At 52.5% G+C, this 16,105-nt stretch overlaps 1 protein-coding gene across 1 annotated transcript in view; it reads left to right on the forward strand.

Annotated features, from left to right (window-relative positions):
• ADCY8 (adenylate cyclase 8) overlaps positions 1-8,142 on the forward strand; it is a 126,902-nt gene extending 118,760 nt beyond the window's left edge. The window contains exons 14-16 of the mRNA XM_049632907.1: positions 3,153-3,245; positions 4,722-4,836; positions 7,655-8,142. Of these exons, the coding sequence (XP_049488864.1) occupies positions 3,153-3,245; positions 4,722-4,836; positions 7,655-8,142 (696 nt within the window). The remainder of the gene's footprint in view (positions 1-3,152; positions 3,246-4,721; positions 4,837-7,654) is intronic.
• The last annotated feature ends 7,963 nt before the right edge of the window (positions 8,143-16,105 follow it).

Here is a 16,105-nt window from a genome sequence, read left to right on the forward strand (position 1 = left end):
AACACCGCACGGAGCACATGCGCCAAGACCGAGTTCAAGACTCCTCACCCCAGGGCCCCTGCTTCCTCGAAGGCTGAAGGGCGCTCCCACGTTTCAGCACTCCGTGCGGACTAGTGAATTAATAAAGGGGCTGATTAGGAACCGCGTTATGCCCCCAGACGCTTTTAGCTCTACGGTGGATCGATTTGCTGCATGGACACTAAATGAAAATAATGAAGCCGCTTGCTGCCTTCTGATCCACTTCTGAGAGGAGGCAGCATTGCCTGGGCCTGAAATTGGCCCTTGGCCAGGTACTTCCAAGAGCAGAGAGGAAGAGTCCCCCCTCCCCGCAGAAAGCTGGGGAAATGCAGCTGCACGGAGGCAGAAGGACAGAGGTGGGCCACCAAAGACATGCCTTAGATCCCGAACTAACACTTTAACGGCCGAAGGGATGCTGAGACCAAACCTCAGTGCAGTGTCTGAGGGCGAGTGTCAGACATGATCCCAGGCTGAGGACACTCAGCCTTCCCTGGACGCGGTTTGTGCGATCTCAGCCAGGGCAGAAGAGGGGCTTCACTCAATGGCTCAAGAAACAAAAATAACAAACAAAGGCTGCCTCAGCCGTGAATCAGGCAACACAAACACACACGCACGCACGCACGCACACCCCAAAGCAAATCTCAAAAGCACCTGCCTGTGTTTCCCTTGTTTCTCTGAAGAATTTCTCTCCAGCTGGAATTTTTCACGTTTTCTTAGCTCCAGAATCATTTTTGACAGGATGCCTGTAGCAAGATGCATATGGACCATCTTCTCTTCTTGGTCTGGCCCACCTGTCTGCCCAGCTCCAGCACAGCATGAACCCCGAAGGACATCACAGTCTTTAAGGGAAGCAGAGAGTTGGAAAACCAGAAGTTACATTTAGATACCCACCCACGTGGAGGAAGAGGAGGCTAAGAACTTAGCCCTGGGAGCCAAGGAGGTTTGAGTTTTGAACCTACCTTTTCTGCGGAGGGAGTGAGACACAGAATCTGGATGGCTTTGAAGATGGGGCTAAGGATTTTCTGAAAGATCAGATGTGGGTTATGATGTTTTTCCCCGGAACAACTGGAACAGTGGAGACGCCATTAATCAAGGTGGCAGGTGGGTAGAGAGGACCAAGGGTGTAGCTTTGGGAATGGCAGGTTGGCGATGCCTTTGAGGACTGTAACGGGGATGTCACAGCAGTTTTGTGCAGAAGAGTCTGATGGTCAAGGAAGGACACATGCATTGAGGAATCTTGGGCAGAGAGATTGTGTTGAAAGCCCACGAACCATGGTGACAGAAAAAAAGAAGAGGTCTGAGGCCTGAGCCCCGGGGCCCCCAACACTGTGAGATAAGGAAGATAAGAAGGAACTAGCAAAGGACGCTGAGGAGTTGCCAGTGGTGTGGAAGTAAAGCCATGAGTGGGCAGAAACCATGTGGGAGAGGTGTGGCAGTCAACCGGGTAAGATCCAGACAGTGGACCAAGCGAGGCCAGACAATGGGAGGGGTTGTCAGAGCAATGTCAGTGTCAAGGTAGTTCTGGGGGATTTAGAAAATGATGGGGAAGAAGTTGGCGGCAGTGAGTAGGGAGAACTCTGCAAATTTTTACAGCAAAAGGAAGGAGACAGGTGGAAAGAAATGGGGTGTCCCGGAAGACTTTCTCTAAGATGGGAAAAATAACCGCAGCCCTCTCCTGACTTCCTTGAACCTACCACGCATCTTCCCCAACCTCCAGTCCTCATTCATGTCGTCCCCTCTGTCCGGATGCCCCTCTCAACCCTTTCCGTGCCCCCCCCAGCCTCCCAGCACCCAAACCCATGCACGCACCACTAAAAGACCCTTCCTCACTCTTTAGAAGTGAAGCTAGAAGTCACTTGCTCAGGGGAGCCTTCCCAGCCCCTCCAGATTTCATCAAAATGCTCCTCTCTCCTCGTTCCTACATCTTGTATGTTTCCATCATGTGCTTTACTAGAATTGAGGCAGGGCACGTTTTGTGTGATGGTTTATTTAACATGTCACACACACACACACACACACACCCTGCCTGGGCTGTCAGCCCTCGGATGGCTGGGACCTCCTGTCCTATTCATGAGACGTTGCAGAAGCTCAGTGGATATTTCCTGTATTAGTTTACTACCGCTGCTGTAACAAACCACCGCAAATTTAGTGACTCAAGACAACAGAAATTTACAATGTTACAGTTTGGAGTTCAGAAGCCCAAAATGGATGTCACAGGGTTAAATCAAGGTGTCAGCGCGGCTGTGTTCCTTCTGGAGGCTCTAGGGGAAACTCTGTTTCATTCTGGCTACTAAAGGCCACCTGCATTTCTTGGCTGGTGGCTCCTTCCCCCGTCTTTAGAGCCCGTGGTCACCCTGCTGTGACTTCCGCTCCTGCCTGATATGACATTGCCTTCTCCAACTTTCCCGCCTCCTCCTTTCACTTATGAGGACGTTTGCGATTACTTGGAACGCACCCAGCTAGTCTAGGGAATCTCCCCACCTCAGGATCGTTAACTTCATCCCATCTGCAAAGTCCTTTCTGCTCTGGAAGGTAAGATACCCACGGGTTCCAAGAATTAGGACCTGGACATCTTCTGCAGGCAGTGGAATGGGAAGCCACAGGAAGGTTTTGCACAGACGGGGAACATGATCTGACTTTCCCCCGAATGGGACCACTCTGGCTGCCATGAGGGGGGTGAGGGGGGGTGAGGCAGAGAGCAAGCAGGTACATTATTCTGATACAACCACCGGGTGGAAGCCAACAGTGGCTCAGGCCAGGATGCTGACAGACAAGAGTTAAGACTCCAAATCCATGTGGAAGGTGTAGCCAAAATTTGTTGATGCTCTGGGGAACAGTTGGGATTTCTTCTTTGAAGTAATAAAGTAAGCGTTCGTTTCAAAGATTCATCGAAACCGATCTACTCCTTAAAGGGTGTCTGGTCACACCCTTCCCGGCACCTGCCACCTGCCGGGTGCTCAGTAAACATGTTGATTGCCCAAATGCATGATCCATAGGGAGAGAGGTAGCATCCTCAAGGCTGCTAAACCAGGCAGAGGCCATCCTTTGTGTGAGCCGGGAGCCTGTTTCGGGAAGCCCCTGTCTTCTGGAAGAATAAACACCAGAGCTAACGTGGTTGCTTGGATCTATTTCAGCTGCTAGGCGAAGACCGGTTTCAGGACATTGAAAAGATTAAGACCATCGGCAGCACCTACATGGCCGTGTCGGGCCTGTCACCTGAAAAACAGGTAAAGGAACACCTTGCATTCAGCTGCACCATATGGCAGGGGCCTCACTCTTGTCAGGTCGCTGAAGACAGAGAGGCCATCGTCACCAGGCTGCCTGGGGACCGGTAGGGAGGAAATCTGACGCACTGGATATTCTAGTCGTGTGACGTACATTTGCTCCCGAGGGAATGAGGGTCCGCTGGATGAAATGATGCCTCTACGGCCCAGAAACCTCTAGGCTCCATTCTAAACGTCATTGTTGACTTGATGGACAAAATACCCTGGCCGAGAAATACCCTGATTATGATTTAATTGTGAGTGTCACCAAATCCCCAATACCAGCCTGTTTTCTTGTTCTTGTGTAAGTAGGACGTAAGAACGATAATATCTCCTGTTCTCTTGAGGGCCTTGTGCCGGGCACCAGCCTTAAGTGAGAACACTAACACTTACCTTGCAGCGTTAGTGGACGCAACAGCATTATGCTGTCTACACCCAGTAGGTGCTCAATACACCCAGTAGGTGCTCAATAAATGCTACGTGCATATGAGTCTAAGTTCCTGGGAAGAAGGAATCCTCATTCCTTCTTCTCATCCTCCCTTTGTTTACTTTCCAGCTAAACACCTAGAAACATTCCAAGAGTAACTATCTGGGAAGAAACCCTACTAGTAATCGGTTACCTGTGCGTGGCACTTGAGAGCAGGGGTCCACAAAGTACATCCTGCCTGCCAAACCTGACCCATCATCTGTTTCTGTAAATACAATTTTATTGGAACACAACCACACACACACACACACACACGCACGCACGCACACACATTACATATATTTTCTCTTCGGCTCCTTTCAAGCTAAAATGGCAGTTCTGAGTGTCCCTGAGGAGGCCCAAAACGTTTGCTCTCTAATCCATTACCGAAACTACTTGCCAACCTCTGCTCTGGAGGGGTGCCAAGTTCTTTCGCATACACAATCTCCTTCAATCCCCGGGAGGTAGGGAGGTAGGCGGGGCAAGGCTGCTGATCCCCATCTTCTAGGTGAGGAGACGGAGGTTCAGAGAGGCACAGAGGCTTACTCCGCACCCCCCTCAAGGTCCGTGACCAAATGTCGAAGTAAATGTGAAACATCCCTTGAACAGACAGTGTGAGTACTTGAAAGGAAGTACACGTTTCCTAGATGGAAACACGACACGTGCAAACATAAACACGCGCCCGCGCGCCCGTGAGCACAGTCAGGAATTCATAGTGTGGCCGCCTGAATACACAAGTGTCGACGTGGGGAAAGGAATCTGATAAGCCGCACACATTACACTGAGTTAAGCAAATCTCCTGCCATCCTGTGTTCGGGGACACTGCCGACGGGGGTGTTCGGGGGCTCCCACACCTGGCCGTCTTCATCCCAGGGATGCGCAGGTGGGTTGGGACGTAGAGCGGGGCTCCCCTCTGCTGCAGAAAGGTCCACGTTCACCACAGTGAGTGAGTTCTCCTCTCACTTGTGCTCCAGCAATGTGAAGACAAGTGGGGACATCTGTGTGCCCTGGCCGACTTCTCCCTCGCCCTGACCGAAAGCATACAGGAGATCAACAAACATTCCTTCAACAATTTCGAACTCCGGATTGGTGAGTAGCAGCTGGAGGTGTGGCCCCCTCCCTCCCGCCCCCCCTCCCCCCCCCCCCCCCCCCCCGCCCGGGTGCCCTCATGATCCGCCCCCCCCCCCCCCCCCCCCGCCCCCCCCCCCCCCAGCTCCCTGGCCTGGCTCCATCAGACCCCTCCCCCGCTTCCTGCCCCATGCCCTGGGCACCCTGGGCCGTGGGGAGCTTTCTCCTACAACACGCAGCAGGCTTAGTGTGACCTCACCAAGGACAGGGACGGGGACAGCGTCAGCTCAGGCCTGTCTAGGCTTCCTCTTGCTCTGGGTGCTGGAAGCCAGGGAAGCCTGCTGGCCTGGGTGCAGACATACACAGCAGGCCCTACACCATAGCCACCTTTCCTCCAGCTCACTTGTGCAGTGCCCCACCCGCACAACACCCTGCTGAGGGAGGGAGCTGAGTCATCTCTCATTCACTCTGTCCCATGTCCTTGGTCAGTGTGTTGGTCCCCAGTCCTTCTGGATATGCCTTAAAGCAAAAGCAGGATTGCACTCCCAAAGATGTCAGATACTGTGGTGTGCAGGGACGGCAGAGAGGCTCCTAGCTCCTCACTTGGCCACACAGCTCGCCCTTCCTTGCGCTCAGAGACCCCCTTGTGCAGCACAGCAATGCAACAGAAACCACAGCCCGGTGAATAGTGACCCTTTATACTTTGTATAACTCGCCAACTTTTTTGGCATCTCTGCTGCTTCTCGAAGGCCCCCCTACAGCATGGTCTGAAAGCCGTAAACTCAGGCCCAGGCCCAGAGAAGGGGGGTGATAGCTTCCGATCACACAGCCAAGCGGACACCCTGGAGGCAGCCCCAGGACTTCCGGACAGACTGGGGACGTTCTGGCTGCCAGGCTGCAGCCTAAGACGGCCTTTGCCACAGTCTTCGTATTTTACATCTCCTCTGGCCTTCATGCCATTTTGCTTACTTGGCTCTCCCTCACCAGCTTTCAAGAAAAAAACAGTCAAGAAATACCAGTATCTGACTTCTCAGATCTTTGTTCATATATAAAAGCTCTATTTTATGTTTTTGGTCTATGGATGGGATGTTCAAGGCTTGTTCCCGCATCTTCCACTGACCCTACGTGTCCTTGCTGAAATCCTTGACCACACGACGGAACCAGGACTGAAAACCAGAACTTTAACCCTGAACAAAGGCGGGAGATGCCGCTGGGGTCAGGGCCGACCCTTGGTGTGAAATCTCACAGTGCTGGCATAGACCAGAGGTTAGAAGATTATTTTCCCCATTTCACGGGGCACCTCTGTTTGTGTCTGGGGTCAGCTGTGGCCACCTCTGTGAAGTTGGGCCAATCATTCCAGCCCTCTGAAGGTCAGTTTCCTCGTGTGCAAGCTGGGCGTGATATTATTACCCCCACCCCTGCCTGCCTCGTAGCAGTAACGAGGGATCAGACGGGGTGACGCCTGTGAGGGGCTCCGCAAGGCGTGGAGGGAGCCCCATCACTGTGATGCCCACACATTCTGTAGGGTCTGCTTCTCTGATTTGTTTATTTTGTATGGGGCGGGGAGGGGTTGTACTGCCCTCCGCCTAGAATGATCTAACCCAGACATCTGCATGGCTTGTCCCACCACATTCTTCAGATGGCTGCTCAGAAAGGCCCTTCCCTAGCCACCTTCCTCCAAAATGCCCCCCTCCCACCTCTCTCTTCCTTTAACCTGACCGGGTTTTCGTTCTAGCCTCTATTATTCATTGATATCGTATTACTTGTTTTGATATTTCCTTCTCTCCAGGTGAAGGTAAGCCCCATGAGGGTTGGGGCTCTCGTCTCTTTTCTTTCCCACCCATTGCCCCGGTGCCTGGAACAGCGCTGGTACCTAGCAGGTGTCTAGTCAATTTATTAGAATACACGAGAAATTCAAAGTCCAATAGAAGGAGACCTACGTGCTCACCAACATGTTTGGTGAAATGCTATTATTCCTGGCAGAGAAGTCTATGTCTCGTAAAGGAGGAGGTGTCAGAGATGTCTTAAAAGGCATTTGCCAAATAAGATGTGGGGGTTGGGCAGAAATGATAGTCCAAGCAGAAAGAAAGGCAGGGACAAAGGCACAGAGGTGGGCGATGGCCGGCAGGTGAGGGGGGACTCTAGCTGGTCAGTGTGGACACAAAGGTGAAGGAGAGGGTGGCAGTGAAGGAGGCTGACAAAGCAGGACGAGCCAGATTCGAGAAGCCCTTGGCTGTGATCCCAAGGGGGCTGGGCTTCATCCTACAGGCAAAAGGGGCCGTGGCAGGTGTTGAAGCGGTTGGAACTTGGCCAGATGGGGGCTGGTCTGCTGGAGGACAAGGGAGGAGGCAGGGAGGCCCGTTGGGAGGCTTGTGCCACGGACCAAGGGAATGATGCTCAGGCCCTGGACTAAAACAGAGAAGGCAAAGGTCTACCCAGGCTCTCAGAGCACTGCAACAGCAGAGGCTGGAGGAGACCCCAGCGTCCTGACTCGTGGCACAGTGCTCCGTCCGTCCCACGGGCTACGTCAGCATCCTGGTGAAAATTATCCTAATTTGCTCGGGAGCAGTCCCTGGTAGTCAGGCACCATGCCAAGGCTTTCCTCCCATTATCTCATTCCATCTTCCTTCTACTCTGCACGTGGGAAAAGTGAGGTCCACCCAGGCTAAGTAACTGACCCAGGCCGCTCACCCAGTGAGCGGCCGAGGCGGGATCTGGGCCCCACAGTTTATCCACAGAGACCATACCTTCCCTGCTCACTGTCCCAGGCGGGGGTGCAGCCACCTTAGTGATGTCCCTCTTCTCTTCTCTTACCTCTCGCTCCTTTGGTCGCTCGCAGGCATCAGTCACGGCTCCGTGGTAGCTGGGGTCATCGGCGCTAAGAAGCCACAATATGACATTTGGGGCAAAACTGTGAACCTGGCGAGCCGAATGGACAGCACAGGGGTCAGCGGCAGGATCCAAGTCCCCGAGGAGACCTATCTCATCCTGAAGGACCAGGGCTTTGCCTTCGACTACCGAGGGGAGATCTACGTGAAGGGCATCAGTGAGCAGGAAGGAAAAATCAAAACGTACTTTCTCCTGGGAAGAGTCCAACCCAACCCGTTCATCCTGCCCCCGAGAAGACTGCCCGGGCAGTACTCACTGGCCGCGGTCGTCCTGGGCCTTGTCCAGTCCCTCAACAGGCAAAGGCAGAAGCAGTTGCTCAATGAGAACATCAACACAGGGATCATCAAGGGCCACTACAACCGGCGGACTTTGCTGACAGCCAGTGGGCCAGAGCCCGGGGCCCAGGCTGAGGGCGCCGACAAGTCCGACTTGCCATGAAAGCATTTTCTTTGTGTTTCCTTTTTTTGTATTTCTTTTATATATAAAATAAATATACTAATAAAAAGGTTTAATTTTTTTTAGAACAAGGATGGTTTCATTGGTCTTGGGATACACTAGACTGAAGACAGGATTTGAGCTTCTCCTCAAATCAGAGACATTTATCGATCATCTCGTATGCACGAGGTTCTTTGGGAAGCACAGATAAATAAGACCTGCTCCCTTGACCTTGAAAGGCTCACAACTGAGTATGAAAGAGGGACGTGTAAGCAGACACTCGACACAAGGGCCCCTTATTACTTTGTCATGTTTTATTTATTGGGGAGAGAGAGAGAGCATTAAGTGGGAGAGGGGCAGAGAGAGAGGGGAACAGAGGATCCAAAGCAGGGTCTACCCAGCCAGGCTGACACCAGCGAGACCACCGTGGGGCTCGAACTCACAAACCGCGCGATCATGACCTGCGCTGAAGTTGGACGCTCAACCGACTGAGCCACCCAGGCGCCCCTGTCGAGCTCTTGTCACGCGCAGGACCCGGTGCCAGACCCTTTACGTAATGACCTCACGCAACCCTCACAGTACTGTGTGCATGCCCTCAGCCAGAGTGTGTTGAGCTGTGCCTGTACTTTCCTAAGCTCCAGAGAAATCCTGGCAAAAGTCTGGCCCTCGCAGAACTAGCAGTCAGCGTGGGGATAATCCATAACGTTCCTCTAAACCAATACATAAGTAACCTACTTCCAGATAAGGGTAGATGCCGTAGAGAAAATTGGGGAGGACAACTGGGATAGAGAATTGGTGGTCGGGGATGCCGTGTAACTGGGATCTACAAGGAAGGCCTCTTTGAGGACTTCCTGTTGAAGATTAGCCCTAAACAATGAGAACCAAGCACCCTGGGAGGAGAGTGTTCCCATGGGAAGGAATGGCAAGAGCAAAGGCCCCGAGGTGGGATCAAACCCACGTGATCTGTTGGAGGACCAGCTCCAAAGGCAGTGGGTGGGGAAGCTGTTGCAGGCAGGTTCACTCTCTTGCACTCTTGCAAAAGTGAGAGTTCACTCTCTTGCACTCTTCTAAACTCTTGCACTCTTAACAACAGCCATTTAGAAGAAACGTACCTCCAGTGGACATGCTTTCAAGGAAGTACCTACCCAGAATATTTCAGGCGAGACTCCCTCCCCAGGTAGGAGAGAGACTACGGTCTCCAGAGAAGCACGACGCACAGAGGTGGGGGGCCCTTGAACTTTGAGCCATGTGGGTAATGGCCTTTGCTCTCAGAAATTATACACCTACCAGAGAACTACCTGAGGTCCCAACGGAATGAGAAGACAGCATCAGGTGAACTGTAAAGTCCTTCTGATGCCAGGGTTCATCATTATCTTCACAGACGCAGAGGAAGCCTCCTGGTTTATTCAGGCGAGTTTCTGAGGACACTGAAACAAAGTAAAGCCCCAGGGGGTGCTTAGACTTGGAGCCGCAGAGAAGAGGAGGGAAGCTGGGGGTCTGGGGCTGCGGCAAACATCCCGGCAAAGAGGCCGGCCTCGGCGACGGCAGTCAGGCTGTGACAGCACTGTCTCCCAAAGACAGAGAAGACTCGATGCGGGCCATCAAGCTTTGGTCTGATCCGGAGGGCAGGATCCTTCTAGATTCTATGGGCGGCATGCAGCAGACAGGCCACGGTGAGATGGATCCAGTCCCAGGGAAAGAGTTTACCCAGCACAGATGTTGTCCCCAAGCTCTGAGCTAGGACTCAGGACCCAGTCCCTGGACTAGAAGAATGTCATCCTAAGCAAGATAACTGGGCAGGAACCAAAGGAGGAGGCATGAAGCCAGACCCAGGCTCCTGGATGCTGCCACTTTGGGGGTGAAGCTTCACCCAGAACCTGTCGCTGACTCACTGATGACGAGCCCTGAAGTGAAACAGGCTTCACGGAGGGGACAGGGGGGATGGGACACGTGGCTTCCTTCAGGGCTCCATTAAACAGAGGAGCAGAGGCACCTGGGTGGCTCAGTGGGCGAGGTGTCTGACTCTTGGTTTCGGCTCAGGTCATGATCTCACGGTTTGTGGGTTCGATCCCTGAGTCGGGCTCTGTGCTGACCGTGCAGAACCTGCTTGGGATTCTCTCTTTCTCCCTCTTTCTCTGCCCCTCCCCCACTTGTACATGTATGCTCTCTCTCTCTCTCTCTCTCTCTCTCCAAAAAAATAAAAACCCAAAAATAAATAAACAAACAGAGGAGCAAGGAGGCCCAATGGTGCCAAGAATCCTCAGTGAATTATCAAGAACCCTACCCAGGGGACATCTGAACTCTGCTCCAATTTTTTCTGGCCCCAAAGCGTTGGATCCCTGCCCCTGGGTCAGCCCATTCCGTGGCCCCAGCGGGTCTGCAGAGACAGAACCGGGACACTGGCCCGTGGTTGATGTAGCTGAGAGGCACGCCTCTTCTCGGGCCTTGTGCAAGGCTGGAGGGGGTGGTGAAGAAAGACAGTCTTCTTGAAATGAGACAGCTGTTTTCTGTTTGCCTACTTTTTTGGTCTGTTCATCTCATTTACGAAAAGAACTTCCAATGTCAAGTGATTTCTGAGAACCTGCTCTTAACTCCGAAACAAACCTGGCATCCTGTTCCAGCCAGGGGCTCCAACCTCATGTTTCTCCCCCCCACTGATTTCTGCTTGTGAAATTTTGGATTTGATCTTAGGAATGCCAAGTGTAAAAACTCTGGCCAAGGAAACAGTGCCCCAAATGGTGAAATACAAAGAGAAACACAGAACAGGGCCTGGCTTAGTCTACAGACGTTCAGGCCCACTAGACGGGCTTTCTCAACAGCTGTGTATTCTGGACAGCGATGACATCTTTTGTCGCGCCCCCCCCCCCCCAACTGCGTTTATCAGCCTGTGTAGGTGATGCACGCCTTCCCCAGAGATGAACACAACCCCTCTTAGGGAAGATGTAAGTTATTCCTCCAAGGGCTGGGTCTGAGCCCCGGCTGCCTCGCATTCTGCCCTCCCGTAAAGTCAGGCGGATCACCTGAAGGTCAGAAATGCCCCCCACCAGTTCCTCTGCCTCCCTCCTCCAGTTGGAAGTGACTACTGTGCTGTCATCAGCATTTCACAGACGAGGAAGCTGAGACGCAGAGCTCCTGAGCGACTCACGCTGTCTTAGACCCAGCAAATAGTGGCAGTAGGATTCAAACCCAGGAGCTCTTGTTCCAGAGTCCTGCCCTTAAGCACCACTGCCTAGCCCTGTGGTGGGCGAATGATATTCATTAAATGAAAGTTGAAAGTGGGAGCAGACTCCCTGGCGGGCAGAGAAGATGGACGAGCCAGGGCAGAATTCTGGAACAGCAGTCGGGGGGGGGGGGGACAACTCAGCACCACTCGCCCGGACCCTCAACAGCCTCCCCTTCCACCCCAGGAGGTCAGACAGCCTCTGATTCTCTTTGCGGGTTGTGATGTGGAGACGGTCAGGGACAGGACGTACTGGGCTGAGAGTCCTGAGGGCAGTTCCTTGAGGTACACAGGCCGTGGTTTGAATCCCGTCCCCCCACCACTTGTCAGTGGTTTGATGTTGGGCCAGTAGCGTAAGTCGTGCCCCCCACGTTCTTCCCCTGCCCCACGAGGATGGCAACAGAAGCCGCTGCGATTTGGAAATTTTGAAGCTTTCAGATCTGAGAAACATGGTTAAAATATCATACACTAGGAAACACCCCAAAGGTGTCCGCGGCACTGCTCAGTAATTAAACTCGCTCGTAATGTAACGACACACAAAGCAGCGTAACCAGAGTCTGTACCTGGGACCCACTGCAGGTTGCGTTTTGCCCCCAGATTCCTTAGAAAACAAACGTCAGTGCTTAGGACGTTGTGGAATTTGAAGTGTCGATAAATGGTTGTCCACCCACGATGCCTCGTAAGGCTGCCGTATGGATGACAAGCGACTGAGTGTCTCGTCACCCAGCAGCCTGGCCCTCTGCCACACCCCAGGATAGCTTGTCATTGACATCACACATGAACGTTGTTCTGAAATAATGGGCATTGGTCACTTCCCTTTGTCTTTAAGCCTTGTTTCTTTGTCTGCATTTACAAAATTTCCTTTAACGAGTGTACGTTACTTTATAATGAAAACAATGAGGGCCACCTGGGTGGCTCAGTCGGTGAAGCATCCAACTTCAGTCCGGGTCATGATCTCACAGTCCGTGAGTTCGAGCCCCTTGTCCGGCTCTGTGCTGACAGCTCGGACGGAGCCTGGAGCCTGCTTCGGATTCTGTGTCTCCCTCCCTCTCTGCCCCTCCCCTGCTCACGCTCTGTCTCTCAAAAATAAATAAACGTTAAAAATAAAAATGATAAATAAAATGCATAATAAATTTATTTTTAATAAATACTAATAATGATAAAAAGGTATAATTAAGCCAAAGTAAAGCATGTGGATTGACCTGAAGAGCTGCAGAGGATTTCACTGGACCCTTGGGGATCCCACCCTGAGCCAGAGGGTCTGGAGCCCTCCCGGAACAGAGGTGGGCAGACACCTTGCGGAGAGAGCCAGCTCGACACCGTGCACGGCCGGGGCCGAATCTTCCCAGGGCCGCAGTAACCACTGCTGACCCAGATTTCAAGGCTGCCCTTTCGGAGGCAGTGAGAGAAAGGGTGTTGGAGATTCATTTGCTTCCCTGACATTTTTATTCCAGACCCGCAGGCTCTTCTGACGCTCTGCTTCCCTGTGCCAACCAGCATTTCCAAGTGAGAGTGCTGCTCTCAGATTAGCTGTGGGCTCCAAACAACTGAACCCAATATTTTATTGATGAGTTACCAGGGGGCCGGGTGCCCTGAAGCACAGCACCCTGTGCCGATTTGAATTATTAACTGCCCATCAGCCACACGCCTCCGGCCACCATCCTGCCCTCTGGCCCCAGGAAGATAATATCGCCATTCTTTGCGTGAGCATCCAAAGCGTTCTCAGTCGACTCCATGCACCTGTCTTTTCCTTTTATAAAACAGACAGCTTGCCTCAAGTGCCATCAGCTCCCGTTTGGAAATAATTTCAAATATAGTTCTTTCGTAATTCACTGACTCCTGTCTTGACATTATCCTAACGATCGTGGTAATGAGAACTAACATTTGCAGGGTGCTTTACAGTTTGTGAAGCCCATTTCCAAAAATGATTTCAGTTGACCTTCATAACAACTGTCAGGGAGAGGGATTGTTATCTCAATATTCCAGCACACCCAGGCTCATAAAAATCAGTAAAAATGAACGTTTTAAAAGCTCTATCTAAACCTAAAGCGTGAAAGCTGAAAAGAGCTTACAGATCACATGTGGCCCGAAGTCTTGATTTTTGTATATATGAAAACAAAAGCCCAAAGACGGGGACACATTTGGTCAAGACTCAACAGCCAGGACCGGAATTGGAGCCAGTGCACAGAACCGGACTCCTGTCTCGTGACCTTTGACTCCACATAGGTGCTCTGACCTCTTCTCCTTTGCTCACTGCAAGTAAGGCCACGCTGTGCCCTGGACATCGTGTAGGTCCTCCTTGCCCCATGAGCCCGAGTGAGGCTGGCTGGAGGTCCCCTGGAAGCCTGTGATGCCCGCCAGCCCCCACGACCCTCGTCCTCACTCCGCTTCTGGTGCCCACATCTCCACACCCACCTCTGCCCCACACGGCTGGACTCCAATCCGAAACTCGGCCCCTTCTCAGTTTGTGTACACATACACTTACACACACACACACACACACACACACACACACTGGGCATCTGCATTCCGAAGGACTGTTCCACGACACCCATCCCTCCTCTGTAACCAGGAATGTGGCCCTGGTGCCCAGTCCAAAGAAATATTTCAGCAGCAGAAGAAAAATAAGGAAATGCCATCGCTTGGAAAACGTTTCTTGTTGCTTGTCCTGACTCCTTCCCTCCTATGCACATTTATAAGGCTGATGATCATTACAAATGCCAGCAGCCAACCTGTTTTCTTAACGCCTACAGTCCCACCATTAGCCACCTTCACTGTCCCCACGGGGTAGAGATTATTAAAAACGGGAAGGACGGTTGTATGACATGCCCGGAGCAAGCGGTGAACAATTGACCAAGGGTTCTTTTGAGTGACAGCTTGCTGTTCTGCAGAAATGACCAAACTAGCCCCCAAAGAAACTACTGAAGTCGCCCAAGCAATGGACCCTTTGGAACACCTTCCCTTGGGCACCAGTCTCGGAGAGACATGCCCTCTCTTGGTGGCAGCTGGGGGCTGCAGGCTGGCCTCTGATGAGTGTGCAGACATAGCCAGGGAAACCCGAGCCTCCTGTAGAAGACGTCACATCCTCTGACATTTACCATGTTCCTGCCGAAAGAAGTGTCTTTTTTTAAGTTCACTTACTTATTTTGAGAGAGAGAGAGAAGGGGAGGAGCAGAGAGAGAGAGAGAGAGAGAGAGAGAGAGAGAGAGAATCCCAAGCAAGCTCCACAATGAGAGAGGGCTCAAACCCACAAACTGTGAGATCATGGCCTGAGCCAAAACCAAGAGTCAGATGCTTCACCAGCTGAGCCAACCAGGTGCCCTGAAATATGTGTCTTCTGGATTGAAAGGAATACATCTCTTTTGTTCAGATGACCAGTACTTGGGATTGTTAAACTGGTTTTAGCGAAGGCATGGGGGAGGAGGTGGGGGGCTGGACAAATACTGAGTTTTGAAATAAATCTCTCAGCAGCCAGGTGGGAAAGAGACTGGCACACCCACACCCTTTGGTCCCTGGATGTCCCCTCAACACTAAGGGCTTTCCTCCGAATGAGATGGGCCACCCGTGAAATGAGACGGGTTTGGGGCAGAGGAGTCACGTGTTTTTTTGCAGTGACATCTGTCTGCTGTGTTGTGCTAGAGCGACAGGGAAAGGGCAGAAGCAGGGTGACGAGTCAGGAGGTCAGTGCAACAACCCGTGAGATGCGGACGTGCCTGCACCACGCTGGGAGCTGCGGGGGCAGGAAGTGGTCGGATTCTGGGTATATCTGGATATGTACACGCTGAGCTCATGATACTTGATGAGGGATTGGATGTGAGCTATGGAGGAGACGGGGCCAGGATGACCACGCTTTGAGGACCGATGAACTAGAAGGGTGCTGAGATTCAGAGTGCAGGAGAAGGAGCTGGGTTTGGGTGAGGGAGCCACAGGTTCACTTCCGGGCAGGTAAAGTTGAGGTGTCTATTGCCCACCTGCGTGGGTGCGTGGAGTTCAGAGGAAAGGTCCGAGCTGGACAGACAGTCATGGTGCTTGACCTTGACAAAGAGTTTGATTCAGCCACTGCTCCCTCCCTCCTGAAGGCTCGCCTCCCCTTGCCGTCCAGCGCCGTCCCTCCTGGTGTCACTTCGACCTCTCCGACCTCAGTCAAGCTTCTTAGAGCAGTTGTCTGACTCCCCGATCCTAAGCTGCCTTCTCCCTCTCCACGCTTCCCCCATCCATCCATCGGAACTTCTTCCCATGACATCACCCACACCTCTGCTGGTGATTCCCACACCTAGATGGTAAGCCCGCTCTTCTCTCCTGAACTGGGAAATCAAACATCTCACTGGCTCCAGGCAAGGCCACCGGGATGTCCCATGAGCTTCTAGTCCAGTCCTCTGTGAAGGAACTTGTCTTCTCTTCTAGCTTCCTGTTGCCCCTGTGGCCCTGAGAGCAGCTCCCGGAATCCCAGCTCAGCTGAGGCCCGTCCAGAAGGTTCTCCAACCTCCCTTCCCTTCTCCTTCCTCCTGCTCCCGACCCCTTGCCAACACAACCACACACACACACACACACTCCTGGTTAAGATCCTGCGGTGAATCCTTTCTCCCATAACAGCTGTCTGACTTTAAGCCCACCCTCCTGGAATCTAGTGGTTAAGTGTGTGGACTTTGGGGCCGGGTGAACTGGAGTGCAAACCCATCAGCATGTTGCCCGAAGAAAGCTTGAGCAAGCTACAGTCGCCGTGGCCGCCTATTTTCCCTTGATCAG

This window comes from Panthera uncia, chromosome F2 (assembly GCF_023721935.1).
Source record: "Panthera uncia isolate 11264 chromosome F2, Puncia_PCG_1.0, whole genome shotgun sequence".
NCBI lineage: Eukaryota > Metazoa > Chordata > Mammalia > Carnivora > Felidae > Panthera > Panthera uncia.